This window comes from Cebus imitator, unplaced genomic scaffold, assembly GCF_001604975.1.
Source record: "Cebus imitator isolate Cc_AM_T3 unplaced genomic scaffold, Cebus_imitator-1.0 Scaffold282, whole genome shotgun sequence".
NCBI classification, from domain to species: domain Eukaryota; kingdom Metazoa; phylum Chordata; class Mammalia; order Primates; family Cebidae; genus Cebus; species Cebus imitator.
In genome coordinates this window covers 1427441-1445584 of record NW_016107597.1, presented here as the reverse complement: position 1 = coordinate 1445584, position 18144 = coordinate 1427441, and the positions used below count along the sequence as shown (strand labels likewise).

Here is an 18144-nt window from a genome sequence, read left to right as displayed (position 1 = left end):
AAAAAAGCTTCTCCCTGTGTTAACTTGAGATTCTTTCTTTTATTCTTACTGTTACCGCTCAGTTCATGACTTTTACCTGGACTATTGGCCTCATTTCCTGCCCTCTTGTCTTAGAGCTCTTTCCAATCTATCTGGTCAGGTTATTCCTACTAAGTTCTGCTTCAATTTCTTCAACGGTTCCTGACTTCCCAGAGGAAAATATTAGCATTTCTTGTCATGTCATACAAAGTCCTTGTGATATGGCTCCCATCTATCTTTTTCCACCTTTCCTCCTGACACTCCCTCATCGTTTCTTCTGTACTGTTCCCCAATATATATGTATTCCATCCATAACAAACTATGTTATGTAAAAGCTACTCTAACATACCACTGTGACTGACAGAATAATGACTCTCCAAAGATGTTCATGTCTTAATTCCTAGAACCTATGACTATGTTGCTGTAAGTGGCAAAAGAAACCTAGAAGGTGTGATTAAGGATCATGAGATGGAGGGATTATTCTGGATTAACATGGTGGGCCCAATGTAATCATAAGGATATTTACAGGAGGGAGGCCAGAAAGTCAGAATCAGAGAAGGAGATGTGACAGTAGAAATAAGGGTTAGAGAGGTTGGAAGGTGCTATGCTGATGATTTTAAGTTCAGGAAGGAGCAACAAGACAAGTAAGTAACACAGGTGGTTTCTAGAAGCTAGGAAAAGCAAGAAAACAGATTCTTCCCTGGAGCCTCCTAAAGGAATGCATCCCTGCTGATACCTGGGTTTTAGAACTTCTGACCTTCAGCATCATAAGATAATAAATTTGTGTTAAGACACTAAGTTTGCAGTGATTTGTTACAACTACAATGGAAAAGTAATATACTATACATGTACGATACCTCATATCACTGATTTTTGCAAGGCATTTAATAGCAGAGGTGGTACATTGTTCTTTTTTAATCCCCTGAAATCAGTCCAGTTGCTTGTTTACAGTAAGTTTTGCCTGAAAACATTTGATAAATACAAAGAATAAACTAGAACTGACTAGTGAATATGAAAGGACAATGCCTATAAGCACCATCAGTTCCAAAGATATGACAGATACATGGATTTTATAATGTAAAAAGGCATGCAGTTACAAAAACAAGCACTCCATATGTTTCTTTAAAAACCATCAAAGTTATGAGGAGATTATATAAACAATTTTTGGGATAAGATTCATAGGTATAGAAACCTAAGAATGAAGTGATCAAATTAATAAAGATAAATCATTTTGCCCTCATTTCTATTAATGTAATTTTCCATAGTTTTGTTTTTTAAATAAAGAATGTAAAAGGTAAATTTCTACAAACAAATATCTAAACATTTTAACCTTTTTTATGCCCAAGCATAGCTGATGTGAATCAATGTTACCAAGCACTTGGTATATGTTAGGAATTCAGTAAATGCTTGTTAACATTTGTGTACATAACCTGTTACTTTGTCCTTTAAGAAGATGAAGTAGCCTCCATGCATAAAACCTTAAAAGAAACAAACATAATCAAGTATGGTTGTATATATTGTTTATGAGTTCTCATAAATGGAAAAAGATATTCTCGCCAAAATTTGAAAACACTGTTAGCATGCGAATATTTTAGTGTGGGGAGAGATGTATTCTATGCCTTTCATTTGAAAAAGCATTTATAACAGTTAAGACTGCAATTTTTTCACTTTAAAAAAACAAAACATTGCTAAGAATTTTTCTTGGTCTTCATTCTTTGAAATATGCAGATAAAGTAATTGCTTTTTCAAGGTAACTTTGCCTGATGACTAGTGCTTTCCATTTAGCTTGATCCTACATAGGCCCTCCCATCTCCTATTTCAGGGCCAGCCTGACAGACCAGCAGGAAAGCCTAAGTTGTAAAGCACACAACTATCCATGTTCTTCACTTCCATATAATTCTCAGCAGCTCTTATTTATATTACTGAGCAACTAAAATCTTTAATGACTTTTTCTTCTTTTGACACCTGAATTATTAAAATAACAAGACCTCAATGACAGCAATGTATTAAAAGAGGATTTTAATAAGTCTAAAATACTTGTCATAATAATTTGAATTCTGATAATAGAGGGCTACAAATGGACATGATGCTAAGATGATAAAAATATGATATTTTTATCTCCTTAAAAGATCTTAAGGAACATTTCTATTATAAAATGTATCAAAATGTACGAGAAATATATATACTATTTATAAAATCTAAGGCAATAAATTAGAGAAAATAAATGTTTGAGAAGTATTGAGATCAAGTAAAATTATCACTGAGCAGTAATTCATCAGAAGTTTTCTTCCAATGTTTATTTTCTCTCTGTGTTCTGTGTTTATTACTGCATTTTCATCAATCCTAAAAAGCCACAAGATGGCATTGGAGAGTACAATTACTTTATAGAACATATTTATAGGAAAAATGGGAACAATCCTTTTATATAGTTGCATTTTTTATGATATGACAATATATTTCAGAAAAATATTAATTCACCAGAGTATGAAAATCTTTCCTCATCATTGATAAAAATAATTTTACCATTTACGGCATAATATTTGGAACACAAAATAAGTGGAATATGCTTTAAGAGCTCAAAGTAAGATGCCAATGGCAGTACTTTATTGAACTCAAGGTACCAAATCTAATTGGGAAATATTTTAGTACAGTTAGTAAAACATAAGTGACAATTGAATAGAGTTGAGAATACTCATAAGAGGCTGACTGACACTTTTTAAAGAAATATTTATGTATAATCCTCAGAGATTCTGAAACTTGGCAAAGTTATTCACTGTCATCGCCTTAAGGCAACATTTACCATGGAAGGTGTCTTGCATAGATGTCTTAAGAGACCATAACTCTACAAAAAGGAAATCTGCCTTAGATAAGCAAAAATAGACTAAAACATAGTTTGGTATTTTAAACTGCCAAACCAAATTTACCTAGTCACATCACCACCTGCAAGGAAAATCACCTTATTTTAAATTTGGCTTTGTAATGATATACTGTGTGCTGTTTAGTAAGAAATAACATTTTTTCCTCTTAATAGAACCTTTGTTTTAAGCTAATAGCATCCTCCACTTTGTAGTGCTGGCACAAACTGTATAACATAAAGTCAAATGTAGCCAACAATGGGCCTCAGGAACTCCGGTCACAAACTCTGCCTATCTTAATGGGTGACCAGTTTGCAAATACGTAAAATAAGTTACAGAAAAAAATGTCAGGTATGTAGTTAGTAAGCATTAAAAGTGTTCAATAAATATATGTGAAAGGAACAAAAAGATAAACTACTATTTCTACAGATGATGTTGTAGTTCAAAACTTTATGAAAATGGAAACCAAAGACATGACAGGTTCAGTCAGGGACATGTTCCCAATCAACAAGGCCTGTTAGGAGCTGGATTGAAATCCAGGTGTCTTAATTTCCAGTGCTGTGGGTATTATAAGGTCAGTGCAAAACTAATTGCAGTTTTGCGATTGAAAGTAATAGCAAAAATTGTAATTACTTCTGCACCAAACTAATATATTACTCATCAGATTAATGTAAGACACTTCTGAGAGGTTAACTGAAAACATGTAATTTTTGTGATCATCACCGTAGATGAAAGTTGGAGTGTAAATATTAGCTGTCTGTAGACCTTTCCTGCCGACTTATGATAGTTAACATGAAGATTAACCATGGAAAATTATAATACATTTGTAAGCTATCTTTCATATATGTACATAGGAAATGAAAAAATGAAAATTAAATCAGTATCACCCTTCCTTCAGGACATTTATCTATGGCAAAACATGTTTTAATTTTTGATAAAAGAAGTTTTTGATTGTAAAAAAAATTATCTGTACTATAATGCAATTCTTTTCATTAGCATAGTTAACCATGAGTTTTATACTTGTTTTACCTAGAAAAAGCATAATTTCTAAAGAGTTAAACAAACTTTAAATAAATAACATCCCTTTAATATACAAAGGCCCTTTAATATACTGATTTTGTACAATATATACTCTTTAAAAACCTGACATCAACTTCTATTTTCAGTTATTTGACACAACTTTCCAAAGAATTTAACAGTATCACTCTTTCATTTTGAAGCTTTCTCCATTCTTGGTTTGCAGGAACCAAAACAACTAAGATCTCTTTCTTTCTCTCTTAACTTTCCCTTATCTCTTTCCCTGACTGGTTGCTCCTTCTCTGCCAGCCTCTTCAGGGCTAGTGTTCCAGAGAATCCTTGATTATTTCCCTTTCCCTTTTCTTTTCCTCTTCTTTCTTTGCATGTTTTCCCTGGATCATCTCATTCCATCATGCTGCTCTCCATATGAGGACAATTTCAAAATCCATACCTCCTGACTTGACATTTGCAGTGTCAACAGTATTCCCCCAAAATATCTGTCTGACCAGACCTGTGAATATAAATTTATTTGGATAAAGAATCTTTGTGAATGTGATTAAGGTTACAGATCACAAAATGAGATCATGCTGGATTTTCCGAATGGATCCTAAAACCAATGACAGGTGTCCTCTCTTACGAGAGAAAAGCAGAGGGAGATTAAAGACACAGAAGGGAAGGCCATATGAAGATGGTAGCTGCGACAACCCAAGGAAAACTAAAGCCACTAGAATGTGGAAGAGGCAAGGAAGGATTCTGCAACAGAGACATCAGAAGTGTGGCCCTGCTTGTACTTTGATTTCAGGCTTCTGGCCTCCAGAACTTTGAGAGGACAGATTTTATTGTTTTAAGTCAGTTTGTGGTAGTTTGTTACAGAAGCCACAGGAAACTAGTACAATTCCAGACCAATAAATCCATTAGCTCAATATTTCCAGCGACTTACCACAGCTTGTATATTCCAAATTGAACTCATTCCATCCCCTCTCCCCCAAAAAACTGCCATGGATCTTCTCTCTGTAATTGGTGACACCATCAATATAACTTCTCCTTGAATTATTTCACAATTCATCTCCAAACACGCATCGGATCCTATATATTCTTCAGAAACATATTTTCAATCCCTTTAATTGCTTTATAGGCCCTCCCTCTAGGTAAATATGATTTTTATTGAGTCTCTTACTGGCCATTCTGGAGTCCCACCCTAGCCTTTTCTACAGGGAGTGTTACACGTCTAAAATCAAGGTTAACCATGCCATTTTCATGTGTGATACTACATAGCTTGATTATTCGTCTTCCCTTCTCTGTAAAGGCAGCTTTACGGATGGACTCACAAATGTGTGTAACACTATCATATACGCAGCAAGAAGTTTCATCTTTATGATATAGAGAAGATACTACAATGAACAGATCTATCAAATCAGAGCCCCAACCACCCAGACTGAATTTTCTACTAAAGGGATTTGCAAAGTTATTAAATATCTCAGCCAAAGTATTTTGTTCTCACAATAAAATCCACTATACCTTGCAAGACATCCAAAACCCTTCATATTCTATCCTCAATCTACATTTGGGTCTTCATCTTAGTCACAAAGATCTTCTTACTGTTTTCTTTAAATAAGTAGACATTTCAAGTTTCTGTGATTTGGGGACCTTTAACATGATGGATGGTATCCCAATCCTCTCATTACAGAATATTTTTCTTTACCTCTTTCTTTATATCCTCTCACATCTAATTGATCATCTATTTCAATTTAGTCTAACTTTAAAATTGTTCTCTCTTCTGTCTTCACTATTCTCACTGCTATTACTTTGTGTCTGGAAATCATTTTCAGGTCAGGTATTGTTTTGCTGAAAGAACACAGATTCCTTTAGCCTACCACAAAGAAAAAGGGGTATTTTTGAAAGTATATGTGTGGAGTGCAGATGAATTCTAAAATGTTCTTAAGATCCAAAGCATCACTAGTATCAGTTTCCTCTCTTTCTCTTTCCATATCTCCCTTCCTTCCTTTCCCTCTGCCCTGTTTTCTTTCCTTTTTCTTCTTTTTCTACAACCCCCCTTCATCTTTTATCATACACCATGGATAACATGGGCCTTTCAGCAAAAATTTTCAACTCTTTTCTGTTGAAAATTTTCTTGCTTTCACCCTCAGTATGTTCTTGTTCTCTTCCATTCCCATCTGGCTCCTGGCTGACAATTCATTCTCCAGTCTTCAATGCAATTCAATACGCAGTTTGTTTGAATTGGCTAATTGCCAGTTGCAGTAAGCCAAATAATGCCCTCCAGAAAGATGTCCACTGCCTTATCCCTGAAACATATGACTGTGTTATATTACATTGCAAAAAGTACCTTTCGGTTTGATTAATGATTTTAAGATGGAATGATTATCCTGGGTTATCTGAGGATGCCCAATATAATCTTGAAGGTCCTTCCAAGGGAAAGAGAGAGGTAGAAGGGTCAGAGTCGGAGGAGATGTGATGATGAAGAACCTCAAAAACTATAAGATAATAAATTTGTGTTGCTTTAAGCCACTATGTTTGTAGTAATTTTATAAACAGCAATAGGATACTGATACACCAGTGTCCTAATTTCCAAGCCACCTTATGGATCATTTGCAAGCCTATAGTTGACTGCCCATAGATCAGGGGTTAATCCTCTGGTACAAGCTGTGACTGCCTGTGTGCTATCTCTACAATAAACATTCATATGGTTTGGCTGTGTCCCCAGCCAAATCTCATCTTGAATTGTAACTCCCATAATTCCCACCTGTCATGGGAGGAATCTGGTGGCAGGTGATTGAATCATAGGGGCGGGTCTTTCCTGCACTGTTCTAATGATAGCGAATGAGTCTCATGAGATCTGATGGTTTTACAAATGGGAGTTTCCCTGCACAAGCTCTCTTCTTGCCTGCTGTCATCCATGTAAGATGTGACATATTCCTCCTTGCCCTCTGCCATGATTGTGAGGCTTCCCCAGCCATGTGGAACTGTAAGTCCAATTAAACCTCTTTTTCTTCCTGGTGTCAGGTATGCCCTTATCAGCAACATGAAAACAGGCTAATACAGTAAATTGGGGCCAGAAGTAGGGCATTGCCGAAAAGATACCTGAAAATGTGGATGTGACTTTGGAAGACTGGAACAGTTTGGAGGATTCAGAAGAAGACAGGAAAATGTGGGAAAGTTTGGAACTTCCTAGAGACTTGTTGAATGGCTTTGACAAAAATGCTGTTAGTTATATTAACAATAAGGTCCAGGCTGAGTTGTTCTCAGATGAAGATGAGGAACTTGGGAACTGGAGCAAAGGTGACTCTTGTTATATTTTAGCAAAGAGATTGGCAGCATTTTGCCCCTGCCCTAGAGATTTGTAGAACTTTGAACTTGAGAGAGAAGATTTAGGGTATTTGGTGGAAGAAATTTCTAAGCAGCAAAGCATTCAAGAGGTGACTTGGATGCTGTTAAAGGCATTCAGTTTTATAAGGGAAGCAGAGCATAAAAGTTTGGAAAATTTGCAGCCTGACAATGTGATAGAAAAGAAAATCCCATTTTCTGAGGAGAAATTCAAGCCAGCCACAGAAATTTGCATAAGTAATAAGGAACCAAATGTTAATCCCCAAGACAGTGGGGAAAATGTCTCCAGGGTATGTCAGAGATCTTCATAGCAGTCCCTCACCATCACAGGCCTGGAGCTTTAGGAGCAAAATGTGGTTTCATGGGCCAGGCCCAGGGTCCTCCTGCTGTGTGTAGTCTAGGGGCCTGGTGCCCTATGTCTCAGCTGCCCCAACTGTGGCTGACAGAGGCCAACATAGGGCTCAGGCTATTGCTTCAGAGGGTGCAAGCCCCAAGCCTTGGCAACTTCCACATGATGTTGAACCTGGAAGTACACGGAAGTCAAGAATTGAGGTTTGGTGACCTCCACCTATATTTCAGAAGATATATGGTAACACCTGGATGCCAAGGCAGAAGTTTGCTATAGGGGTGGGGATCTCATGGAGAACCTCTGCTAGGGCAGTGCAGAAAGAAAATGTGGGGCCAGAGCCCCCACACAGAGCCCCTACTGGGGCACCACCTAGTAGAGCTGTAAGAAGGGGGCCACCATCCTCAAGATCCCAGAATGGTAGACCCACTGACAGCTTGCAGTCTGCCTAGAAAAGCCACAGACACTCAATACTAGCCAGTGAAAGCAGCTGGGAGGGTGGCTGTACACTGCAAAGCCACAGGGGTAGAACTGCCAAAACCATGGGAACTCACCTCTTCCATCAGCACGACCCATATGCAAGACATGGATTCAAAAGAGATCATTTTGAAGCTTTAAGATTTGATTGCCCTGCTAGATTTCAGACTTGCATGGGGCCTATAGGCTCTTGGTTTTGGCCAATTTCTCCCATTTGGAACAGCTGATTTTACCGAATGCTTTTATCCCCATTGTATCTAGGAAAAAACTAACTTTTTTTTTTTTTTTATTTTACAGGCTCATAGGTTGAAGGGACTTGATTTGTCTCAAATGAGACGTTGGACTGTGAACTTCTGAGTTAATGCTGAAATGAGTTAAGACTTTTGGGGACTGTTGTGAAGGCATGATTGGTTTTGAAATGTGAGGACATGAGATTTGGGAGGGGTCAGGGATGGAATGATATGGTTTGGCTGTGTCCCCAGCCAAATCTCACCTTAAATTGTAACTCTCACAATTCCCATGTATCATGGGAGGAATCCAGTGGCAGGTGATTGAATCATGGGGGTGGGTCTTTCCTGCACTGTTCTCTTGATAGTGAATGAATCTCACAAGACCTGATGGTTTTAAAAACAGAAATTTCTCTGTACAAGCTCTCTTTTTGCCTGCTGCCATCCATGTAAGACGTGACTTGCTCCTCCTTGCCTTCTGCCATGATTGTAAGGCTTCGCCAGCCATGTGGAAAGTTCAGTTAAACCTCTTTCTTTTGTAAATTGCGCAGTCTCAAGTATGTCTTTATCAGCTACATGAAAATGGACTAATACAGATATCATTTTTCGAACAAAACAAATTGCCTACAACTTGCTAGCTTTTACATTGCTGCCCTCTATCCTGCACCTCTCCCATCAAATACATAGAACAATATGTACCCAGTTATATACCCTCATGAAACAGTACCACACTGCTATGTTTATTAACTTGGAATATACTCCTCCTCATTGAAGTCTTAGACAACTTTGAAGATTCATTCATACTGCCGTTTATCTTCAACTCACCATGAAGCAGGAATCATTTTCTACAATTGGCATTAATCTGTGCTAACTTCATATAAAATTGAACCAACAACTAAAATCCAATGGGTAAGCTTGTGAGGGAATTCATAGGTATAATAGAATATAGATATGAAAGAATACAGGTATAACTAAAAGAAGATATTGGATAATTTTATTTTGTTTGTTAGGTACAAGTTCCATTTTTGTTAGACTTGTTATTTTAGTTAAAGACATAATTTCAAAGGGATATTAAAATTACTCTAGATCTGATTTCAAAATTTGTAAAAAGTACAATAAATAGGAGAAATTTTTTTTTCTGAGAAAAATTAAAGTGCATTTTTTTAACTTCAAAAGGTAAAGAAACAAAGCCCCAGAAGTTTGATCTTATAAGCTACCCCAAAGGAAAATAAGGAGAAATGCTTTATCTTTTTTGACATATTTGACAAGCTGAGAATAAACACATGGTAACATAATAAAAGGCAGATGCTTTGGGACTAGGTTGTCTCTTAATCATGTGAAATTAAGCTCATTGACTTACAGGAATGCCCAAGAGAGCTGCTGCACATAAATCACACTGACATGAGGTGGAAGTACCCCCACTAGACTTTCTCATTCCTATTCAGTTAAATCTCACTTTCTTTACACAGTAGCATAATTTCTTTCACTTAAATGAATATCCATAGGTAACAACACAAAACTTGGAACCAAAACTGTGTCTTTAGTTATTTTGCTATTCCTACTTTTTATAAATTATTAGGGCCTAGAGTCACAAGTTTAGGAAAACCTCTTGAGGCTTGCCTTTCTCTTGCTGTCAAGAAGAACTGCATCTAAATCATTTTACACAAACAGGTGTCCCCTGTCAGGTTCTAGAATGAAGAGAATATCAACGCCCTGTGGTAACCCTTCTACTCTCTAGTAGCTGGCTGCTTTAGGGAGCTTTTATATAGTTTAAATCCCTCCTAAAATAACATGTGCTTTTTGGTAATGCAGCCACTTCCTCTTCTCTATATGCTCTAATAACTGAATACTTTTTGTCTATACTGAAGTCACTTGCTTATTTATCCTGTATTAGTAATCATGAGCTCAAGCTTTTCATAATGGCCATTATGGAACAATACCATTAAATCCAAAACTTCTGCACAATGACATTAGTACTTCTTTAAAGCAGAGCTAAATGCAGTAAAATTCCAATAGAAAAATACTTGAAGAATCATTTTCCTTACCCTTTAACAGATTTTCAACTGCATTTCAACCCAATGAAAACACTCCCAATTTGTAAACGTTCATTATCTTCATCTAAACCCTTATCATGTCCTAGATATTGCTTATTCTGAGTTGTATCTTTTGCTTCAGTAGTCTCACATTATATATTATACTGATTGCTCTTTAAGAAAAAAACATTTTTCTTAAATGCCTCTACTCAATTTTACCTTTAACTTTCTAATATCGTTTTGGTCCTGTAGCATCCTCACCGAAGTAATTCTGAATATTAAAACCACTCACTCACCCATTCATGCAGTCATTAATTCATTAAGACATTTCCTTGAACCCTGACTCTGAAACAGCATATTTGGCACTGTAGAGATTATAAGCACACATTAATCAGCGTCCTTGCACTCATCGTCTTATATTCTGAAGATGTTTTGAGAGCAAACCAACACGGAACCCCTTCTCTTACCTAATTTGTACATCCAGACCTCTCTAGCTTCATTTTTCTTCAGTATCCCAAACTTTTCAAATTACAACTCACTCTTTAGTCCCCCCAAAGTGCTATAGACATACTTTGTCCATAACTGTCCTTCAACTATTTAAACTATTTCCCTGCTCCCAAATCTTACTCCAGATTCTTAGTTATACACAATTTTTAAATGTATATATTTAAGAATAGCTATTATTAATAGAGGCTATGCTAACCTCTTTGAATGGTCATGTAAAAATACGTTCAAATGCTTTAACCATGCAGACAAAATAATAATAATATTTTTATAGTTTGAAAAGTCCTACCAAGACACAGTGGGAATATGAAAATAAACTCCTTTTATTTGCAGATAAATATATTAACAGAGAAGAAGGAAGGGAGGAAGAAAGGAAGGAAGGAAGGAAAGAACAAAAAGAAAAAGAAGGGAGGAAATAATTAAGGAAGAAAGGGGCCATGGAACAAGAATGTAAAGCTAAATTTTCTCAACTGGTTGAGATACAAAGATTCTCTCAGCAAGCATTTGCTGTACATGTGTTTTACTTTTTGTTTGTTCATTTTTCAGAATTCTACAAATGACAGCAACTGAAATGTTTACTTATTGAATTGCTATAATCCTTCACATGCTTGAGGGGGACTGGTAGTATTGGTTGTCTTAGCATCTTTCATCAAGTGCTACATATAAAAACTAAAAAAATAGGTTTGGAATTGCCCCAGGATAAAGCCCATTGTGTAACGAAGGCTGACTATCTGCCTCAATAGATATTAAAAGTCTTGATTCTAAATGCAGGCCCAACTTTAGGACATTACCTGAGAGACCAGATTCAGTTCTTAATTATCATTAACATACTGTACATATCTGAAGTGATATTTAAAACAAAATGTTACAAAGTTGCATTTTTTCCGTCAAGGATGTTATACTGATATAACTGCCTTACTATACTTAATTTTTTCCTTAAATTAATAGCAAGGGAGTGTAAGTCAATGTGATAAAAATAATGCATTTCCAGCTTGTGTAAAAAGAACTCCTATTGCTTTCAAATTAGTTCTGTTAATGAAAAACAAATACCTACTTTTAAATTTTTATGGAATGACCATATGTGCTAATCTAAAGCAAACACTATACAAAATTAACGTGCCATAAAAATTCAGTATTTCTCTGTGTAATATAATATTGTATATATTCCTAATTATTAAAATATCTAGTTCTGGTTCTCTAGTGGTCACAGTGAACTAAAAATAATATTCTAGTAAAAGACACATGAAAAGCTTCAGGTTTTGAATCATGTCTACTGAGCTTTCAAAAAGATTAATAAGATAAAGAATCAAAAAAGAATTAAATGATAAGAGGAAAGAAGAAAGATAAGAAGTTCTCTTGGTTAATATGCAAAATCAACATCAAAAATTGATTTTTATCCCCTAGCTGTGGTGCTGCTGGTTTTATAGGTTGGGCTGGGTGTGAAGATTGAGCCATTAATCTTTTAAGGAAAAGATGCCAAGTGCAATCGTCTTCTACTTGATGTATGGAGATCAGTAATGACACTATTCAGTAAGCTACATATCTGCTTCTCTCAAACAAAGGTGCCATGGGAACAGACAGCAGCTGAAATAAGTGCAAGCTATGAAAGTATATGGATAGAACAATATTATTCATTCCCAAACTGCACATTTAATATCCAAAAATCAAACAAACAAGCCTCCATCCATCTGGACCTTAATATAGAAACTAGGGGAAGGTATGTTAATTTACATCATATAGAAAAGTAAACAAATCAAGCATGCTGCAATATCCCAATACGTGCCTTGTCCTTTTTACATTATAATATAGAAAACACATTTGGTTTAGGACATATTACATAATTATGTGACAACTGTATTCATAAATTGAAAAGAGGTCTCAGAACTTCTGCTTAACTTACAGCATCTTATTACCATTATTCTAAAATAATTATAAAATTAAAACTGAATTTGAGACAGATTATTGAGGTTTCTCAAGTCTTTAGAGCAGACAATTTTTACAACAATGATGTCTTCTAGACTAGACATTTACATTAAAATCACTTAACACAGATTTTTGAGATATTTTAATATTTGCATTTATATTAAATGAAGTCCCAGTTTGATAAAATGTCTTGCCCCCAAATCAGAGGTTATATAGAATGGACATATGACATTATGATCAAAAAGGAATAACATTTTTATTTGAATAAATCATAGATCTGACATACACAGAAAGAACTGGAAAAACAGATTTTATGTAATTAGGGGTAATAACCAGAAAAATAAAGTTTTAAAGAATTAATCGATATTTCTATTTCTGATGAACTATTGTCATTTTGTTATAATACTTATACAAATGAGTATTTCTCTCCTATATAGCTACTGTCTCAAAAATCTATGTTAAGTGATTGTAATGTAAATTTCGATTCCAGAAAACATCAATGTTGTAAATTATCAGCTTTCATCACTATTTACTCCCCCTTCTACCTACTCTAACTCTCTTGGTTATGCTTAATTGTACTTGAGCATAGTACAATTAAAGAAATCAAGATATATGTTATTTCCCTTTAACCCATTTGAATTACATAAACCGCTATATCATAATCCTACCATAGGGTTTAATCTCATTCAAAAAGATCCAGTGAGAAGAAGATATGAAATAACGTGTAGACATAGAAACAGTATTTTTTTCACATTGCCTATAACAACAGCTGTATAATAACCAAATATGCTAGAACCAAGAGGCTCAGTATTGTTTTTTAACTTTCAACCATGCACCAAACCTTTGTCCATGCACAATGCCTTCCTCAATTTCCCTCCAAACTTTATCCCCAGGAGGGGCTCACAAGAGCAGAGCTGCTCCCTATTTCTCCTGCATGTAGGCTTTTTCATTATATCATCAAAGTGAGTTTGAAGCTTTTTAACCTCAAGGACTAAGATGGTAGTTTCACAGCCCCATCTCAGCCCTTTCATTCCCTTTACTTTCTGAATTCCAAAGATGCTTTTGCCCATGCAATTGCTTATATCACAACACTGCAACCTCTTGAACATTATCTTGTCTCCTTTTTCCCCACAGTCTCTCTGGAACTAACAGACAATACATTCTAATTCTAGCAACAAAACACAATATCCTTCTTCTTCCTTTATACCTAAAAGCTATAACTTCAACAATTACGTGACTTCACATGGTGTGAGCATGACAAGGCTTTATATTATTACTGACTTACTAGACAAGATACAACTTCACATTGATAATGGTATTATTCAATTGTCCCATACAATTGAAGTATCAACAGTCCACTACAAACCAAGATGCCTGATAACATGTAAAGTTTTTCATAAATGCCAACATTAACCTATTTAGCAGTTCCTTTCATTATCATTCTACTTTGCCTCTATATTTCCTATTAAAATATTAGTGCTTCCTCATAACATTTTCTTCAATAAAACTACTTTTTTCTTTAAATACATCCAACCAATTCATCAAATCAGCTGGAGTACAAGACTGAAAAGAACCTTCCCTAGGCATAGCTGACATCAATATGGTAACAATAAAAGTTAACATCAATGATACAATATTTCCATGCAAAAAATTAAATAACACTGTTTATATAAGAATACTTAAAATCCTACAACGAAATGAAATCTAAATACAAGCTTTTGCTATTGAATCCATGCCAATTCATACTAATTAACAAAATAAGCCACATTCTTTTGAATTCACTCTCACTTTTCTAATTCTTTATCAGTGCGCTCCACCTATTTACTCATAATATCTCTACAATATGGATAACTGATCATTCTCAACTTTTCTACAAATGACACATGTGTAAATGTAGCACTATCACTTTAAGCTACTAAAAAAACAGTTTAAAAAAAAATAGAGGAATACTGCTTACCGGAGCCTCTTTTGGTCACAACCTTCAAACTCTGGGTAAAAGTAGCATATAAGAGAATCAAGTGTGGAATCGGAGCTTTCATCTTCCAGCTTTTAAAGGCTATTCCCTAAAGCAAAGATTAAGAAAAACATACATGTTTTAAAACTAGGTAACAAAATTATAAAAATTTCATGACTGATCAAACATGATTGGTGCAATTAATTACACAAAAGGAAAGAAGATAAACAGGATTTCTATTATATTTTCCCATATCCTGTGGTTCCTAAGTTAAATCAAATCCAGTAATACCAAAATTATGCCTCTATAGCCGTCACCCCCAAAATGCTTTAAAATCTTATGTTGACTTGAGGTTTTGGATTTTATTTTTATTTAAAGTCCCTAGTTGTATTTAAATAAATGGAAATGATCCCTTCAAAAGAATTATTTCACTAACAATTTATCTTCATATAAATCATCCAAACAGATATTTTTAACATTCCATGGTATAATAGAATGTGATTTTATTCAGTGTCATTCTTTCCAATGGAGATTAAGTCATAAACTGTATGCCTCCAAATATTTAATTGTGATTTTATATTTTCTTTCAAAAAACCTCTAAAGATACTTTAAGAGAATTTTAAGACTTTTGTTTTTATTAAAAGAATGTACACTCTGACCAAGCACAGTGGCGTATGCCTGTAATCCCAGCACTTTGGGAGGCTGAAGTAGGCAGATCCCTTGAGCCCAGGAGTTTGAGACCAGCCTGGGCAACATGGCAAAACCCCCATTACTACAAAACACACACACACACACACACACACACACACACACACACACACACACACACACAGCTGGGCATGGTGGAGTGCACCTGTAGTCCCAGCAACTTGGGAGGCTGATGTAGGAAGATGGCTTGAGCCTGGGAGGTCAAGGCTGTAGGGAACTGAGATTGTGTCACTGTACTCCAGCCTGAGAAACAAAGTGAGACACTGAACCAAAAAGAGGAAGAGGAAGAGGAAGAGGAGGAAGAGAGGAGGAAGGGAGGAGGAAGGGAGGAGGAGGAAAGGAGAAGGAGGAGAAGCAGGAGGAGGAGGAAAAAACACTCAATGAAGCTACCAAAAAAAATTATTTTTTTCTATTATAAGGCTTGCAGAGGGATACAAGAAGGGGCACCAACCTAGTGTGTTTGGATTTCTAAAGGAGAGATATTTCATTTGAAATTAAAGAAATGAACATTGTCTTCCCAGAAAATCATCATTCTGTGTCTCAGCTTTATTGAGGTATAATTCACAAAGTTGTATATGTTTAAAATGTACCATGTGTTTTGATATGCATATATAATGAAATAATTATCCCAATAAAGTTAGCTAATACATCCTTCAACTGACATAGTTGGTATGTTTTTGTGTGTCATAAGACTTAAGATCTACACTCAACAAATTTTAAGTACACAATATAGTATCATTAAGTATAGTCAACATGCTATAGATTAGATCACCAGAATGTTCTCATTGTATATCTGCAAGTTTATACCCTCTGACCAACATCTCCCCTTTTTTCTTAATCCCATTCCAGCCCCTGGCAACCACCATTCTACTCCCGGCTTCTTTTCTTTTTGTATAAGACTGAGATAGGGCTGAAAGGCCAACTTTCAAAAAGTGGCAAATCGCAATACAGTTCAAATATATTGTCAACTTATGACAGCACAAGTTTCTTTGCAAGACATTTGAGGACTGATCATATCCAGGTTTCAATCACTATAACTTTACTAAAGATGAGAAAGCCAAAACTATCACATTTTGTGTTCTCCCAGAGCCTCATTCAGATACTTCTGAATGGTTTATATTGATTAATTTACTCACATTAATAACTCTGTTAAAACACATTTTAATTCACTAAACAAAAGCAAAATCCATTCACTTGTAGCAAAGTATCACCATCACCATTTTATTCAGAAAATCAGTGAATTTGTAAAATAGCGTGAAGAATAATCTATTTTAATGGCAGCACCTTTAAGGGATAATAAGCTGTTAAAGTTTTCTATTGCAAAGACCTTAAATTTATGTTAAGACATAAGTGAAACCTAGTCCAAAGAGCTGATTCACCAGACACATCTGATGAACTGCCACATTAAAGTACAAATCTGAGTCATGCATTCCTAAAACCCGAATCCCATTTTCCAGCCACCACACTAACTGGAGCTGCAGGAAATCTTCAAGTTGGTATCTTCAGCCTTCAGGTTAGCTGTGAGAATCAGTTCCTCTCTCAGTGTGAGTTTAATCAGCACTGCCCAAGAAACCCCAGGATCCAACTATACACTGCAAGACCTTTCAGCTTAACAATCTTATTACTTTACTCCTGTTCAAAATACTATTTCCTTACTCATTTCTATAAAGCATACAGCTAGTTGGCAATTCTATTTCTTAAAATTAATTGGTATGGAAAGCATCAATTTGGTAATATCAGGATCCTTAATTGAATCTCTTGAAACTTTGTGTATTAGGGAAAACAAAACGAAACCCATAGAATTTCAGAGACCTAACATCTTAGTCAATCTACAATAATCTTTACAAACTTCTTTGAGGACGTTTATTGTGTCTTAAATTGAAAACCAGTTTAATATACCTAGCCATAGACATACAAGCTTTGCTAACCTTGTTGCATAATTAAAATGTGTACCCAGAAATAGCAATACAAACTGTACATAATTATTTAGTGAGGTTCCGAGATTTTTTTTTTTATTGTTTATACTACTGGTGAACTAATTTCAAGAGTCTTCAGTTTCTGGATGAATGGACCTGAAAACACTTGCCTGTTTCCTATCAATACCATTCACCATTTGGCTTCACATAAACCACTAGTAAACCTTATACAGAATGAGCATATCGTGATGGTTAAGAGGAGAAAGTCTATATATTCCAGCTTTGCCACCTACCAACTGTGATTTGGAACAAATAACCTCTCTGTGACTAGTTTCCTCATTTGCAAAATAAGTATTATAATAGTACAGAGAGCACAGTGCTTAGAACAGTACTGGCACATTGAAAGAACAACAAATTAAAGCTTCCTGGGTTTTTTTGTTTGAGACTGAGTTTTGCTCCTTCATCCAGGCTGGAGAGCAGTGGTGCCATTTCAGCTCACTATAACCTCTGCCTCCCAGATTCAAGCAATTCTCCTGCCTCAGCCTCCCAAGTAGCTGAGATTACAGGTGTCCGCCACCACACCTGGCTAATTTTTGTATTTTTAGTAGGGACAGGGTTTCATCATGTTGGCCAGGCTGGTCTCAAACTCCTCATCTCAGGTGATCTACCTGCATTGGCCTCCCCAAGTGCTGGGGTTACAGGCAAGCTTCTGTTTGTATTATTGTTATTGTAGTTAATTGTTATTATTTTTATTATTATTTTAAGAACTACTAATTAATTAATACTACTAACACTCACATCCTTTTCTTCTGATATATTCTGTG

At 35.5% G+C, this 18144-nt stretch overlaps 1 protein-coding gene across 1 annotated transcript in view; it reads right to left on the bottom strand.

Annotated features, from left to right (window-relative positions):
- The window catches only part of IL1RAPL1 (interleukin 1 receptor accessory protein like 1), a 1323503-nt gene that overhangs the window by 1098203 nt on the left and 207156 nt on the right, over positions 1 to 18144 (bottom strand). Inside the window, exon 2 of the mRNA XM_017501615.2 lies at positions 14700 to 14805. Coding sequence (XP_017357104.1) covers positions 14700 to 14781 — 82 coding nt within the window. The 5' untranslated portion in view covers positions 14782 to 14805. The remainder of the gene's footprint in view (positions 1 to 14699; positions 14806 to 18144) is intronic.